Source organism: Glycine soja, chromosome 20, assembly GCF_004193775.1.
Source record: "Glycine soja cultivar W05 chromosome 20, ASM419377v2, whole genome shotgun sequence".
Lineage (NCBI taxonomy): Eukaryota > Viridiplantae > Streptophyta > Magnoliopsida > Fabales > Fabaceae > Glycine > Glycine soja.
In genome coordinates this window covers 43,410,411-43,427,247 of record NC_041021.1, presented here as the reverse complement: position 1 = coordinate 43,427,247, position 16,837 = coordinate 43,410,411, and the positions used below count along the sequence as shown (strand labels likewise).

At 31.3% G+C, this 16,837-nt stretch overlaps 1 protein-coding gene and 1 pseudogene across 2 annotated transcripts; one reads left to right on the top strand and one right to left on the bottom strand.

Moving 5' to 3' along the window:
* Nucleotides 1–570: 570 nt before the first annotated feature.
* Nucleotides 571–2,633, bottom strand: LOC114402135 (annotated as a pseudogene).
* A 2,224-nt stretch (nucleotides 2,634–4,857) lies between these two features.
* On the top strand, nucleotides 4,858–16,522 carry LOC114403654 (serine/threonine-protein kinase STY46-like). Of its 2 annotated transcripts, XR_003664686.1 has the most exons (18): nucleotides 4,858–5,205; nucleotides 5,318–5,432; nucleotides 5,683–5,792; nucleotides 5,954–6,076; nucleotides 6,365–6,437; nucleotides 7,191–7,301; nucleotides 7,732–7,782; nucleotides 7,950–8,089; nucleotides 8,207–8,314; nucleotides 8,912–8,985; nucleotides 10,726–10,901; nucleotides 11,455–11,550; nucleotides 12,668–12,748; nucleotides 12,912–12,962; nucleotides 13,706–13,846; nucleotides 14,181–14,368; nucleotides 15,150–15,260; nucleotides 16,224–16,522. XR_003664686.1 is itself a non-coding variant. In XM_028366753.1 (16 exons), exons 1-16 carry the CDS (start codon nucleotides 5,024–5,026, stop codon nucleotides 14,205–14,207), a joined length of 1,659 nt encoding a protein of 552 aa, XP_028222554.1. In that variant the 5' UTR covers nucleotides 4,858–5,023; the 3' UTR covers nucleotides 14,208–14,639. The 2 variants fall into 2 exon arrangements, 1 of the variants encoding a protein (XP_028222554.1); XM_028366753.1 differs by lacking the exons at nucleotides 15,150–15,260; nucleotides 16,224–16,522 and having other exon boundaries at nucleotides 14,181–14,639.
* The last annotated feature ends 315 nt before the right edge of the window (nucleotides 16,523–16,837 follow it).

The window sequence follows — 16,837 nt, the reverse complement described above, 5'->3', positions numbered from 1 at the left end:
AGACTCTTTTTACTGTATATTATATACTCTTAATTGATAATTTTATCTTATTTTTATTTTTAAAAATAAAAATATATAGTTACATACCAAATATCATAATATGTATAAAAGTGGCAAAGCATACCAACATGCTCTAACCCGTTTGCAATTTGCCTTAACAAATGAAATTGAGTTAGGAAACATAACACTCACCAAAAGATAAAATGGCAGGTTGACATTTTACAAAGGTTAACAAGTTTATCCACCAAAATGCACCCAAAAATAAAATAAAATATTATTAAAAAGTATTATTTTATTCATAATCAATTCCAAATTTCCAATTAATCCTAATTCTCATGTCACACAAAAACAGGAAACAAAAAATTCATAACCCTTACTCAATATTAATGAATAATTGTCTAGGAAGTCAACCACCACAATCCACCATTAACCTTTCTAATTGACTAATTAGGTGAGTTGTGGGTCGAGCCAACTAAGTAACTTCACCATTTAGACAAGTTCAACTCACTTTGAAAACTTTAAGCATGCATTTATAACATCGCATGTATTATTTACTTCATATATCCTCAATCATGTCATTGAATTGTGCATTGAACAAGCACAATTTCTATAACCAATGTCGTTTTCCATGCATATAAAGGTTGAAATCATCCATCCTTGCACCAAGTGGATCGTTTTTGAAGAAATTCACCAACATAGGAGTTCCGCATTTCAATGGTAACATGTTGCATCACCACTGTATGTGCAATATTTCCATTGCATGCCAAATTCACCTACGAAAAAAGTCTTCATCCAGAGGCCTCTCAAAGACGACAATGTTGCTAAACTCGTTTAACATTGTACCAATTTCAGCATCAAGTAGTTGATTATGTAAATAGCGTGCATTCATAATGCACTTCTGCACTTCATCTCCTATTAAACATCTCTTGTTTAAGGCATACCAAAGAAATATTGGAGCATGCCCACACCGGCTACCTATGATTGTAACATCCCTTGATACAATATATTCAACATCTTCGGATAAAGCGTTAATGTATTCTGAACGAGTTATTACAACACCACAAGGAATTGGACATCCTAAGAACTTATGGCCACAAATAGTTATACTTCCAATGGGTTTATTGAACGTAATCCTTGATGCCTGCAAAATCACACACACATTAGTTCAGATGAAATCATAAATAATTTGAGTCTACCTAAATTTTTTAGAAGTAATATTGCAGAAAAAATAGGTATATACATATGCAATACCCAACAAATTAAAAATACTATGAAACCTAGATAAGCATTGCAAAATAACCAAGACATTAACAAATATTAATATTTTTTGCTCAGCAAAAATACTATAAATATATATATATGAGGTCAAATATACACAAGTACCAGAAATACTATAAATGAGGTCAAATATTAATTTTTTATTTTGTTAATTTAAATTTGTGTTTTGTTCTCATTGTGTTATTTGAATCTGAATTTTAAATAAATTTACTTCCATTGTTGCAAATGTGGAAGAAGGCCTGGGTTCTATTTTTGTGTGATTTTTATTTTTGTTTGGGGTTGAGTTAGGTGGTGAGCGGCATGTGTTGTGAATATGCATGAAAGAAGAAGAGAGAACAAATTGATTGATTATGCTTAATGATTATATTAAATAGCTTTTACTAGAAATAATTGTATGTACTTGAGTTTTATGAAGAAAAAAAAATCATTCTTAAATGTGAAGAGAAGAGAAGACTTGATAAACTTGGTGTTGTCATTGATTTTATGATATCAATATAGTTTTGTAAAAAGACTTCTCTTGTACTTGAAAGACTTTATATACTTGTTTGTTCTTAAATTTCACAAATACTCACCAAGCAGTGATTGACAAAAACTTCAATATTATTTTAAAAATACCTCTGGCTAGCATGAAACATTGAACTTCCAATAGTAATTAATTGTATTTTTGGTATAAACTATTTTAAAAATATTGATAAGTTACCTCAAAATAAGTAACTATTGCTTCAAAATAAACTAAAATAAAAATCAAGTGCTGATTGGTAATTTATTTGTTATGTTTGTGTTCTGATGGAAGAGTTATATATTAGGAATGTTGATGTTTGTGGTTATAATCTTGAAAGAAGTAAAATAATTTATACTTGTCTTATGGGTTAAGTTTTACATACTTTCTACTTGTGCTTATTCATTATGTGCTAGCATTGTTAAGTGTTCTTATTTTTTTTCCCATTTTTTCCAAGCAGGTGCACATTCTCTTGTGTTTTTGCTGCAGTTGCTCCTCCGATTGTCTTCAAAGGGAAATCTCTCATATGAGTTCCTTTTATTTAGTCTGTAGGTACACCATACTTTGATGTGTTTTTGTATTCCTCTTTTATTTGGTTCGGCATAATTGCTACTAGAGGGAATATCTTGTTTTTTAGCTTGTTTTATTGAAATAGATTTTACGCTTTTAGAGAGGATTTTTCATGTGCTCCCTTAGGCTGCGACTTTCTCTAGACCAAATCCTTAGTTTTTCATCTAAAACTTTCAAAATATGCGGAGAATTATGCAAATTTGGCTAGAAAAAGACAATATTTTCATTGTATAAGCTCATAAGTAATTGTGGCTCTTACCTTTGATACCATACCAACACTCTGCATGGTGGTGATTCTTCTCTGGTTTCTTTGGAACCGATGTGGTGTTAGGTCATTCTTGTTGTTCTCTTCAAAAAGAATTGATTTGCTCTACAAACCCATCTATGTTTCTACCTTTCTGGTTAAGATTTTTTTGGTTTGTATTTGACTTGTGAATGATTTCATGTTTTGTCGCTTCTTTTTAGTTTTGTTAACTGTCTGACCTTTTATAAATAATTGTGTTGTGCCTCACAATTATGGGAAATAAAACTTTACCCATACTGCTATGCATTATGCATATTATTTGTTATTTGCTTTTTTTCTTCCTTTAATAGAGGGCTTTTGTGAAAAGTTTCAGACTTGGGGCTTTTTTTCTTTTGGATGTTTTTAGTTCTCTTTTGCATTATCTTATCAGTTATTCTATGCATGCTGTGTTTTAACTTTATTGCTTTATGTTTTACCAACAATCACATTATTTGATTGTTGTGGTTGTCTATGTTATGTCACTTTCAAAATGGAAATACTTCTTGGTTGAATGTCGTGTGGAGTGGATGTTTTGTGTTTGTTAGACTCGACATTGTCTAGCTTGTATTTGTATCTGCACTATCCCCAATCAGTGTTGTTGGTCGTTGATTGCTATCACTTTAATTATTTTATTATAGTTTTCTCTACATTTCTAATTAATTGTGTTTGTTAATTTTTGGGGTTAGGAGTAGGTTACATTTGTATCCCATGTGGTAGTAAGGGATTATGGGAGGAAAAGATGATTTTTTTTGTTTCTCTCACTTATTTTGTTGTGTGTAATTATGTAAATTAATTCAGAGGATTTATCGTATGTAATGTTTTCAAAGATTTTCTAGCAGATACTAAATCTATCTTTCAAAAATTTGCAACCGTATCGTGTTGAACTAATGTTTATTTTGTTTTGCAATATAACTTTATATTACAATACAAATTTTATTTATAATGTCGAGTGGTATGTGATGTGTTATGAAAATTTCAATTTATTATTTATATACAATTATATTAACACCCTTATCAATAATGATACATCTTTTATAAGTGTGGATTTAGGTTGGAATCAACTATGAATATAATAAAAAGTGAGTCTCTATTTTGTCACAATTTAAGAAAAGAAAGTTGTACTTAATTTTCTTACTCTTGGGAAAATTCAGTATTTTGTTGCCAAAGATTTAATAAAAGTAATTAAATAATATTCAATAATTTTTAAATTATTGAATATTATCTAACATTAAAAATATTTTTGAATTGTTAAATATTTAAGATTATTTTTTAATTATTAAATTTTAAAAATAGCCAACATTTATTTTCAATAAATTATAATATTGAAATTTCAATTTTTATATATAAATTTAAAAACAAGACTTTACTTATGAAGGAATTAAATTATATCCTATCGAAACTAAGAATTTGAATTATTTTATCCAAATAAATAATTTACAAAATAAAAGAATTCTAAATAAAAGCAATTCAAATTCTTTTGAATTTTGAAATTTCTCTTCGAAACACAAGGTAAGCATTTTGAGAATTTTTCCCACCAAAAGTCTTTGCTCCATTGTATATCACAAACCCATCACAGTTTATAGTTATTTTCTTAGACATTGGTGGAACCCAACGAAGTAACCACTCCTCTCCAACACATTACCTTGATTTAATGTGATTTTTTTTTTTTTTTTTTGCATTGAATTAAAGGCCTACACTGAACAAAAAACCTTGTCAAAGATGACACGAATGGTTTGAATTCTAATTTTCAATAGAATAATATTTTTTTTTTTATTTTGAGTTTTTGTTTCCTTGTTTGTTGAAAATGAAAACATTTAAAGCCTACACTTTATCATAAGTTCATTACATATTGTTATGTGGTATACAATGATTTAAAAATTCATCTAACAACACAAAAAAATATAAAAAACAAGCTTATTATTGCATAATTATATAATTTTTTTAAAAAAAATCGAACCCTTCTCAACGTTGGGACCTAGGCCATTGCTCTTTTGGCCGAAGCTTAAGGTCAATCCTAATTGCATAATTATATAATTTCAATAATTTTTTTGAAACTAAGAGCAAGAGTATTGTTTAAGAGGAACCTCAACTCAACTAAAGTCAGTGTTATTTCTTCTTATTTGTTTTTTGGCAACGTTTCTTTTATTGTTTACTTTACTTTAGTATCCAATTTAAATTTAAATTATTTCTGAATCCAATTCAATTACTATCTGCCTTTTTCTCTCTCTTTCTTTTCCTAATATCTCGCCTTTTTCGCTTCCGTGCCCCTGCTCAGCGGCAAGGCAACCTCAACTTGGACGAAATTACCCTCCATCCCCCCTTAAAATCACACACACCGAACCCTTTTTTTTTATTTTTCCACTCACTCCACAGTCAACTCCATGCGCGCTTGAATGGATTTGGTGGAAGGCGTTGGAGAGAGTTCCTCGCCGCCGCGCGCCTTCAGCGGCTGCAGCAACTACGACGTCCATAACAACGTCTACAACCGCCTCGTTGAAACCGGCCACGACCAAGCCGTTTCCAACCCCAACTTCCGCGAACACTTGGAGGCTCACTTCAATCGCTTGCCACCGAGGTACCTTCCTCAATTTCACTCTCTTCTTCCTTACTGTTTTTCGATTAGCAATCGAAAGTGTTTAAATGGAGTGTGGATAATCGGTTCGGTCGCTGCTTGTTGTTTGTTTCAGTTATGGACTGGATGTGAATATCGATAGAGCTGAAGATGTTCTGTTGCATCAAACCCTTCTTGCTTTGGCTAAGGACCCTCACAAGCGCCCTGTATACCATATACGCTTCCTCGAGGTACTAATCTTCCTTATTTTGCTGTGCCTAACTCCATTTCTACTAGCTTAGCATCATTCCGGATTCATTTTAATTGGATGTAATTTCCATAATCCGTGTTTATGTATTTTGATTTCCAATAAGAGTTTGTCATGTATGGTCGTGTTTGGATAAACTTCTCGATAAATACTTATAGGAAAACAAGTCTATCATATTTCTTTCAGTTTTCCATGTCTATTGAATTTACTTCTTCTCTCAATTTGCTGGGCAGAATATTTCAACTAGAACAGATGGTGAAGATGAACAAATTTTAAGTACTCATTATAGCCCTGGATCAACTTCTCATGCAACAAATGGGGGAGCTGTATCACCTGGTAAAAGGTATGCTATCCAGTGAACAGTGAATTATACTACTATATATGAACAAGCATTTTACAGGAAGGTTTCCGGTAACTGTTACTTAAAATATCAATTCTGTATCTTTGTAATGCATTTTTTTTTTATATTTATTCAATGTAATGTAATTATATAATTTGCATCAGTAAGATGAGGGATATTGCAAATGAGTTTGAGCCTTGCTCGAAGCTCGAGGACCTAAATTTGGATGTCAGAAAGAACTCAAAGGTGACAGAGGAAAAATTTCTCACTGACAATTTTTTCCAGAGGTACCACCTGAATAAAGTTACAATGCTGTTTCTTACTTTTTCTTTTAGTTTTTGAAATAGCAGTACAACAACTTTTGTTAAAACTGGTGGCCATGGCTGCAAATTTTTTCCTCTTTGGAGAGCAGGAACGTAGACTCTATCTGTTGCCAAAATTTATGTTCCAAATGTTTATTTTATTGATACATCTATCTCACCACATTTGAAATTGAAATAGTACTTGCGTGTCAAATTTTACCTGAATATCTTCGCTTGTGGTAAGTAAGTTAAACATTGCAATTTAAAATGCAGGCACGAACATTCAAGTGTCCCTGTTCATGAAATAATATTTTCCACTGTTGACAAGCCAAAGCTCTTAAGCCAGGTATGTTTGAAGAGTTTATCTTATCTGTTGTTTACTGTTAAAATTTACATCTGTTGTTCTTAAAATAATATCTGGATGTTGGAGGAAGTTGTCAAGAGAGATTTCAGGCTAAATTATTTTCTTGAAGTTTTGATTTTTAATTGTGCCAAATGGCATCATGTGATCCATGTAGCTGATCTCACTTAGTAGGATAAAGCGTTGTTGTAAGTTAATTGAAAGTTCAAAACTCCCAAAGATAATGAGCTAAAATTTTTCAATGTACTTAGCTCAGAACATATAGGTTTATTTTCCACACTTCTATCAACTTAATGAAGCAGAAACTTTCCTCAAAATTAAAAGGTATTTGATTACTAGAGATTTATTAAAAGGTCATATGAAGCATAGGTAAAATGAAGCCAATAGAAGCTATATGAAAATACTATATGGAATATTTGATGCTGTCGTTATAATGCATATTTTTGTTGTATCATTGTTTTCTTGATACTGACAAGTGATTTGTATATTATTGTTTATGTTTATTCCTGTATTCTTACATAATCCAAAAACATTGGGTAGAAAAGAGTTTGAGGGTGTAAACTGAATAACTGGAGTGGATTTTACGTAAGATCTTGAGAGTGGAAATCAGGGCATTCCCTGTGTAAATGTAGCTTCATTCTGTTGATATAATCTAGTGTGAGGTTCTAGTTTGTTAATACCTGACAATATGATTGATGGATAGTGTGATTGCTTTTGACGGATATTATTTTCTTTTAGCTGTCCGCTTTGCTGTCTGATATTGGACTTAACATACGTGAAGCTCATGTTTTCTCCACAACTGATGGCTATTCCCTTGACGTGTTTGTGGTAGATGGATGGCCAGTAGAGGTATACTTATTGTGATGCTATTTGCTTTCCCCTGAAGACCTCTGCAAAGTTGTATCTTTGAAACCTGTCATTGTTCATTGATGTTAATTTTACAATGGCATCTGTTTTATTGGCATGTTGCAAACACTTTACAACTCTTAATTGATTATAATTTTGTACTTAGTGGTTGAGCACTACTACAATTATCTGAGCTTTGATTTGATGGCAGATTAGGTAAGATGACAATTATTGATACCCACAAAGGATGCATCTGCATTTCTTTTTTAGAAAAAAAAAACATTTTCTTATCACAGTTTTTAATTCAGACAAAAAATGGTCTATCTCAGGAGTCAAGCTAGTAGGTTATTAAGGGGCACTGTTATTATATTTATCTTATGACAGGGATGTGTGCTGAGTCCAAATGTCGCTGACTTTGCAATCTTGTGCTCAGGAAACAGATGATTTGTATGATGCTATGGAAAAAGCTGTAGCAAGAAGCGAGGTGCATTGGGTCTACTTGACTTTCTATCTACACTTTCATATGTTGGTTTTGAGTGAGATGTTGGAATTATATCTCTGAAGAATGAATAAATGATTCTTGTGTTTCCTGGAATGTACTTTTGAAACATGTACTTGTAAGATTGTAATCAATATTCTTCCTTTCTCTAGGGGTCATGGTCTCGTTCTTCAAATTCTCATTCAGCTGTGGAGAAAGCCTTAGCAACTGAAGGAAAATCAGGAGATTGGGAAATAGATAGGAGGTTGCTAAAGTTAGGAGAAAAAATAGCATCTGGATCCTCTGGAGATTTGTGAGTTGTGTTGTATTTTCATTACTTATTTGTGTATTTCTTTTAACTTATTTTTCGTTCTATTCTATATCGTAATATTTATCTTGTTTTTAATTTTGATTTATGATTCATACTCAGGTATCGTGGAGTTTATCTTGGTGAAGATGTTGCTGTTAAGGTTCTGAGATCAGAGCAATTGAATGATGCTTTAGAGGATGAGTTTGCTCAAGAAGTGGCCATTCTGAGGTCAGTACTTTGCTCTTTGGAGTTTAAGACCACACTACATATCATAATATGTTTTTGTAATTAATCTTTCTTATAATTTCTCTTTCTAAATGATTATCAAACATTTGTTCTTGTGTTGTACAGTTGAATTTATTTTGAGCAATTATTATGTTCTCTTTTTCTTGAGGAATATATACTTAAATTGAAATATCAACTCTAGTACCAACTACCAAGTTTTAAGAAGTGGTTAAGCATGACAAAATTATCAGTCTCAGTAAACTTCTTAGTTGGTTGCATCCTTGCAACTGTTCACTTGGTTCTTGAAGGATTGGATGTCTGTATACTAGAAACTTGTGACAATTGATGTCAGTTGTAGCATCCTTACAACTGATTATTTCTCAATTGATGTTTAAGCTGGGATTTCTCCATCTACTACTTAGTTTTATCTTGCCATTGCTTTTGTTTATATTAATTATAGTCTTGCCAGGATTTGATTATAAATCTTTAGGATATAAATTCAATTATCATCTACTAACTTTCTCATTTAGGTTCTGTCAATATGCTTTTCTCTTTCCAGAAAATCTTTTGACAATTTGGCTTCTGTATTTCTGGATGCAGGCAGGTGCATCATAAAAATGTTGTTCGTTTCATTGGTGCATGTACAAAGTGTCCACATTTGTGCATAATAACAGGTATAAATTAATCCATTTGGTTCTGCAGATATATTGTTGTATATTATCCTATTTAATGTGGAAACAATAAGCTGTCCTTAATAAACTAGTTTTTGTGTATCTAAAGATTATCACAATCTCATCCCTTAAGTTTGAGGTTCAAAACAAGAAAAATAGATACTTACTCTGGTCCTTTCTAGTTTCTAATAGAACAATGATTGCTGAAGAAGAACTATTGGGAGGACTTCTTATTTACGAGTTAGTCTCACAATAATGTTTATCAGAATATTTTAGTCAATGATCAGAAAAATTGATATGGGATGACAGTTAATTGACACAAGTAAAAAAAAATATAAGTAAAAAAAGAAATTCAAGAGATCACCATGTGTGAAGTTCTATGAAACATTTGAACACCATATATATGGGGAATTGCTAAGTGCTAACCTCCACACATTCATGGGTTGATTAGCATCCTCCACCTTTCAAGACTAAAAACTCTTGCTAACCAAATCTTAAGAAGTGAATAATGATACCATTTTATTTGTTTTGAAATTCAATTAATATTTTAGCCTTTTTTGTTACCTCAAACTTTTGCTTATTTTCTTTCAATAGTTATTATTTCGTTTGTATCATCTCTCATTTGTACCAGAAAGAAAAGGTGAGGTTTAGTCTAAATACAAAATGAGGAAGATGTTAATATGTGTGCATATATATGTATATGTATGTATTTATATACATACATATGATTAAATATTATAAAAATTTAAATATTTAATTTATTTTAAAAACTAAATTTGTATTGATATAAGTTAAAACGTTGTGCTAATATGTTTAAGTGTTTTCTGTCTTAAATGTCAAGTGCCTTTTGGTTTAGTATGGTTTTTCTTCTGATCACTTGACCTTGTGCTAATATGTTCGTCATTTAGTACTTTTCAGGGGATTTATTAGCTCAAAACAATGGTTATTGCAACATTTTTAATGTGACTATGCAAATCAATGTTATGGGACTTAGAAGGTTTCTAAATGTCATGCAAATTGTTCCTCCATTGTTTTAATTATGGGATTGTGGATCCCATGTCTAAGGCAATCTTCCTCTGTATAGCTGTTTTATGATATCAAGAAAATTGTCGGAAAATCAAGTAAAAAAGCATCCATTTCACCAATTCATGTCATTAGATATTAATATCTTGTGGATAAAATGTTCCTTAATGTTTGGGTGTCAAGCTAAGGATTATTTTCCTCTATCTGTGTCACTGCAAGTGTATTATCCATTGTTTGTTGATTCTGGACTAGTTCACTCATGGATATTGTTCATTTACTCTAGTGAACGCAACCTACTAAATGATTTGGGATTTAATTCCTCCTAATGATGTTGGATGCAAAACTAAATTAGTTAAATAAACCAGGGTTTGCTACATCAATCTCGATTTCCTTCCTTTTGAAAGATTGCCTAACTGAATCTACTCAGTCTCATATGATGCACCATTATACTGATGGTGTTATATGTCATTATTCATTTTTTTCAACCTGTAATGCTTCTTCTGGACCTTGTGTCTTCAGTATTTGGAAGAATGTTTTAGTTCAAATAATTTGAAGGCACATGCCTAATTTGGCTTTGAATAATTAAATTCATATAAGCTTAGGAATACATAAATTGATTACTTAAAAGCTGGTCTCCTCTCCTGTTTATTGTTCAACTTGTCCTTTCTTTTCAATTTATTCTATCAAAATATTTTTTAAATTTTGTGTTCTTCTGTGCAGAGTATATGCCTGGAGGAAGTCTGTATGATTACATGCATAGAAATCATAATGTCTTGGAGCTGTCTCAATTACTAAATTTTGCAATTGATGTCTGCAAGGGTATGAAGTATTTGCATCAAAACAACATAATTCACAGAGATCTGAAGACGGCTAATTTGCTGATGGATACGCACAATGTAAGAATTTATTGAAAGTTTGAAACTACTAATTTTCTACTCTATAACATTGCCCTTACTAAAATGGATGTTACCTTGTATGGAAGCAACATTAATGAACCAGATCTTTTGCTATTATCTGTGTGTATGTTTAACCAATAAATTCATTTCAGTTATAATTGTGTGACAAATTATCCACAGGTTTTCTGAATAATTTATTGAAGTATGATAAATGATAAAAAATTTATAATAAATTATAATACAAAGTTTTAATTGACATTATGATTCACCCAATGCTCATGACAAATAGCATACGTTGAAAATGTGATATGAAAGTGGCAACTGCTAAAACTTTCAGAAACACTGCACCCTATTTTATATCCTAATATATTTATGGATAATGATTTGCTTTTTTCTTTTATGAACCATTGTTGCCACTGCTGGATCTTTTAAATTTTCTTAATGTGACTGACAACATTTATTTTGCTTTGGAATTGCATATAAATATTTTTATAAATTTTTTATCATTAAGTTTTTAATATTTTTTCTTTTCCAATTATTATTATCCAATTAGGTTGTTAAAGTCGCAGATTTTGGAGTTGCTCGATTCCTAAATCAGGGGGGAGTGATGACAGCAGAAACTGGAACATATAGATGGATGGCACCAGAGGTTCGTTACTTGAAAAGAAAAAGATAAAAAATGCTGTTGTGCTTTTTGATATTTCCATATCAATGTTAATGTCTAAGTAATAGATATTGTAAAGCTAAGGGTGCCGGGCTATTAATAATTAATAATAACAACTAAATGTTTCTTTTGCTGACTGCTTGAGAGTTTCACTTGATCTATGGAGATTCTTATATTGGCCTCTACAAATTTAATTTGCATTTTCTTGTTCAACATAACCATGACACATTCTCTTAGGAATCACTATAATTTATCTTCACAATCAAATTTGTACATCTGATGAAAACAACACATCTTTGCGCTGTGATATGTCTAAATGGTACAAATCTCAGAAAAATATTATAGTTTTATTTTGCAGTTCTATCTATTAAAAGTTTTCTGCCTTGTGTGATGTTCTTGTTTGTATAAGTAGAATATTGGTATGTTTACCTATCTGTTGCCTTTTTGATTATGCTTTTGTTGTTTATTATATATAAGAAGAGATTTCATTAGGGGGAAAGGGAGGTCCCAAAGAATGAGAAAAATAAACAGTTGAGAAAATTCATTCATTAATAATTTAATACAGAAGAAACCTTGCCATTATAAACTTTGGTCAGCACTTAGCACCAAAGTGAGAACATAAACACAATCCTATCTAATAATAATAAATAATAAATATATACATGTATATCTCCTTGGTGTCCAGAATACATTATAACAGAGAAATGGATTTAGTCCTCTGTTACTCCTGCAAACTTTTTCTGAAGCTAATCAGAAGTTGCTCAAAACTCCCCCACCCTGGGTTCAGCAACAGGCCAAAATCCTTATTCCTAATAGCAATTTCTGAATTAACCAAGTAGGAGAAAATATGATGCTGTTTTACTAGTCATCTTTAACAATTTAAGCTTTAATTATAATGCCCATGATAGTCAATTTACTTTCTCTCTGTTTTTGTTTTGCATAAACCTAAGCTAGTATGAAAGGAAACAAGTAGAAGAAATGAACCCTCAAAATCTTTTTTCTATGGATTTCTCACCATCTCTAGACGTAATTGCCATGTGTTATTTTTATTTTGTTCTGGTTTTACTTTTAAGTATCTTACTGTAGTGGATTTTCTCACAAGGTTATAAACCATCAGCCTTATGATCAGAAAGCAGATGTATTCAGTTTTTCCATTGTACTGTGGGAATTAGTGACGGCAAAGGTAAATAGCCTGAAATGCATTATAATATTGCATTCTCTTATCATATTCCTAATATTGCATTCTCTTATCATATTCCTTTTCCATTCCTTGAACTGTATGATTTTCTATAAAGCAAGGGAATCGTTGTAAAAATATTTATATATTTTTTCATCTGGTATTACAGGTACCATATGACACCATGACTCCACTACAAGCTGCCTTGGGTGTGAGACAGGTTTGCTCTTTATTTATCAATTAGATTTGAATGTTAAAGCATACATAAAATTGAAACCTCAATAAATTATTGCTCTAAAGCTAAAGCTGCATGATAACACCATACCTAATTGTATGCAACTAGGCCTGCTTCTTATTTACAAAATAATACTTTATTACTCCCTTTATTTGTAAATCTTGAACTGGATTTTCTGATACAAAATTGTTTGCCTTTCTTCTATCAACTAAAGCAAAATGTGAATCAATTACTGTTGATGTATTTACTATATATGCCCCATACTGGTTGTGCAAATGTCTCTTAGTTCTGCCATCAGTAATTATGACTTGAGTTTAGAATCTGTATTTCTCACTTAAATAGTTTTCAGTAATTGCTTAATATCATATCTTATCATCTTGAAAGAGATGAATACTGAATTAATTTGAAGTCATAGGGTTATAGCCAATAAAAGGATGTCAAACGTGCAAGCATTTCAAGTCCTCCCCCCTCCTCTCTATTTGACAGCAAACTATTATTTGTAGCTTCAAATGTCAACGACAAATAAAACTTGGGTATAGAATTTTTTTTCAACAGAAATAATCACACTACCTCAGTGAATGCATGCTTATGAGAGCATATTTGCAGTAAAGGTTTAGTTGCAGTGTTGGACCTATATTCATGTTATGGGAGAGTGTATAAGTTGCAGTTCTCAACTAGGATCGATCTCATTTATTTCTGACCGAGCTGTAATGCTGTACATCCTTCAGGGTCTGCGTCCAGAACTTCCGAAGGATGGGCACCCTAAACTATTAGAGTTGATGCAAAGATGTTGGGAAGCAATTCCAAGCCACCGTCCATCCTTTAATGAGATAACCATTGAACTTGAAAATCTTTTGCAAGAAATGGAGGTAAATTATATTAACTGTTATTTATTAATTTATTAAAAATTAGGACAAATTACATTCATACTCCCTGAGCACAAGTGACATTGCACCCAATATCCTTCTCTTTCCCGTACAGGGACTTTAGTTAACAAATTAGGGTTTGTTTCTGTTAATAGGAAGAGACATTGTTATGTTTTTAATTTTTATCTGTGGGAAGTTTGTGTAGAGTCAAAAGAGAGATATCTGGTGCAATTTCACTTAAGTTTAAATATCATTTGCCCTAATTTTATCCTTTTTGTTTTTTGGTAAACATTTAATTTATCTGGCCTGATTATAGTTTATTACGTGCAAATTGCAGAAAGATTCAGAAGCGAATGGTGCTTGACTAAGCACGAACTAATATATATTCCAGACGGCTGGATGGATCTGACCTTTTTTTCCCTCCCTCTGGCCGCTGTCGAGTTTTTCTCACGTTCCCTTGTGGCACCGAGGGAGAAAGCAGTTCGCAGAAGTTGTGATCGTTACAAAGTGAGAAAATGTAAAGAGGTATACTAACATTATAGCTGACTATACTTAAAAATATATATATCCCAGGATCACGTCAAACGTCTCTGAAATTATTTTGATTAGAGAGAATCATAGTTGACGCAAAATCAATGAAGTGTACAGTGAGGGTAATGCTGTTGAGCTTTAATGTTTCATTTCTTTTTTATTTACTTTTTCTTCGGGTCAAATATTGAGCATTTATGTTTCGCACTGTAAATTAATGACAAGCATGAACCGATGAGCCCAGGTATCTAAACTAGTTTAATGCAAAGTGTTACCTTTGCCTTATTATTCATATACATGTTTTTATTGTTATGAGGAGTAATGTCACCAAGTAAGGACATATTCTCATAACATGTTTTATGCGAGATTCATTAAAAAAATCTTGTTGATAATTGTTTTACTGGAGATTTAAACTTTATGCAAGAGGTGTAACAGTTTTTGATTTTTTTTTTCTACTTGAGATTTACAACTACCTTTACTAGTTTTTCTCTCTTATTTGCTTACACACTAACTCTGGTATTAGATGATTGTAATAGGAGACATAATTGCTGGCAAGGGTTCTTAAATGTTTTTCAAGCCACTTATGAAACACCTAGAAGATTCAGTGTTAGTTGTTTGCAATCTGGTGGCTAGTACATCAGTGGATGTGCAATGTTCATAGCCTTATCCTTTTTCTGTCAAAGGCAATCTAGTTTAGATGAACAACAACGATGCAGATTTTATCTAGCAAAGTTAAGTTGCTTCCAGTGTGTTTTTACACTTTTAATTTTACCTGCAGGCCTCTGAGCTTCTACTCTTACCAATATAAGAACCTGCGCAGCATATCTGTGTTCTCAAGAGCAGAACAATGGCCAATCAGGAATTGGGCTTATATTACCCGGAAAGCAGAGTAATGTCCATTTATATTATTTATTACCTATCCATCAAATTTTTTTTTTAAATGTTAAGAAAATAAGAATCATTGTTGTTTGATTTTTACAAGTCACCAAATGATATAGAGTGATAAGAAAAGATATACGAATGTGGAAACTGGAAAACTTTCTATTTAAACTAACCCAATGATATAACTTCCATGATTTGTTATAACATTCACATTGTACTTTTGAATTTGCTATAACACTAGATAAAATATCTTACTTGTAGTTTTTTATGCATGATATATAAACAACTTAAAATATCTTTAAAGTGATTTTTTCTTAAAAAGAATAATATTGTCAGGAAATAATCTTAAAATATCGACGTTTTAGTACGCTTTGATTAGTTCTCTTATGGTATGACCATAAACATTTATTCAAAAACTAAAATTTAAAATTCAATTATGAATAGCATTTTTAATAAATCTGTACAATGTGAAAATTATTCTCATATCTACAATGTTTTTGGATTCCTCTCGTTCTATTGTGATTCAATTAGGGTGTTACTAATTACTATGTTTGAAAAAAATTATTAAAAAAATGTTCATACTGTATGAGATATTTATTTAACATAGACTTAATGTTACTTTTGATTCATACATTTCACGGTTGTTTCATTTTAGTATATTAAGTTTTAAAAGTTTCATATTAGTCTTTTATGTTTTTGAAATGTATCATTGTGGTCTTTTTTTGCAATTTTTCGTTAGAAATGTTTTGTGTTTTGTTAACTTTTAACTTCTAAAATGATTTAATGTCACTTTTGATCCATTATATTTTGTAGTTGTTTCGTTTTGGTATATTATGTTTTAAAAGTTTCATTCTTGTCCTTTATGTTTTCAAATTGTATCGTCATCGTCGGTAGTGGATGATGTTTGACTAGTTGGGTCGGTCAGAATCATTTTTTAATGAAATGCATCGTTTGACCCCTTTTTGCACAGTTCGTCTTCGCTCGACCCTGTTGTAGATGTCGGATGTGAAATTCTCTACTTCTTGGCCCCAAGACAGGGGAGGTCTTGTTCGCAGATCTTACAAAGAGTCACATTGTGACTTCCTCGTTTAGATTTGGATTAGTTAGCAATTTAGGATCATGTTTTTGTCTTTCGTTGAAGATAACTTTTGCTCCAATCTTCCCTACATCTGTTTCCAATAACATAACTATATGAAAGGTTTTTGTTTTTTTGGTGATGAATATATGAATTTTCAGTGATTTCAACGAGATTATGTGTTGATGTTGTTCGATTTGTGTAAAGTTGTATTTTTTACCTTTTTAAATATGGAAGAGGTCGGAGGAGATGATGATATTCTTGGTTCTTTATTTTTTAAAAATAAAATAAAGATAGTGGAGGTTTTTACCCACCACTATCCAAAGTTAATTTTTTTTTAGGTTAATCTCACTTTTGTTCCTTTATGTTTTACCGTTGTTTTGTTTTAATGCATTAAGTTTTAAAAAATTTATTTTGGTCATTTTTTAAAATTTAAAAGTTAACAAAACACTAATGTTTCTAACAAAAAAATGAAAAAATGATTAAAGTGACATTTCAAAAACATAAAG

Excerpts from the sequence above, each read along its gene's own strand:
- LOC114403654 (XM_028366753.1), top strand. The coding sequence starts at position 5,024 with ATGGATTTGGTGGAAGGCGTTGGAGAGAGTTCCTCGCCGCCGCGCGCC. Across the intron at positions 6,077-6,364 it reads ACTGACAATTTTTTCCAGAG|GCACGAACATTCAAGTGTCC; the intron begins GTACCACCTGAA and ends TTTAAAATGCAG. Across the intron at positions 6,438-7,190 it reads AGCCAAAGCTCTTAAGCCAG|CTGTCCGCTTTGCTGTCTGA; the intron begins GTATGTTTGAAG and ends ATTTTCTTTTAG.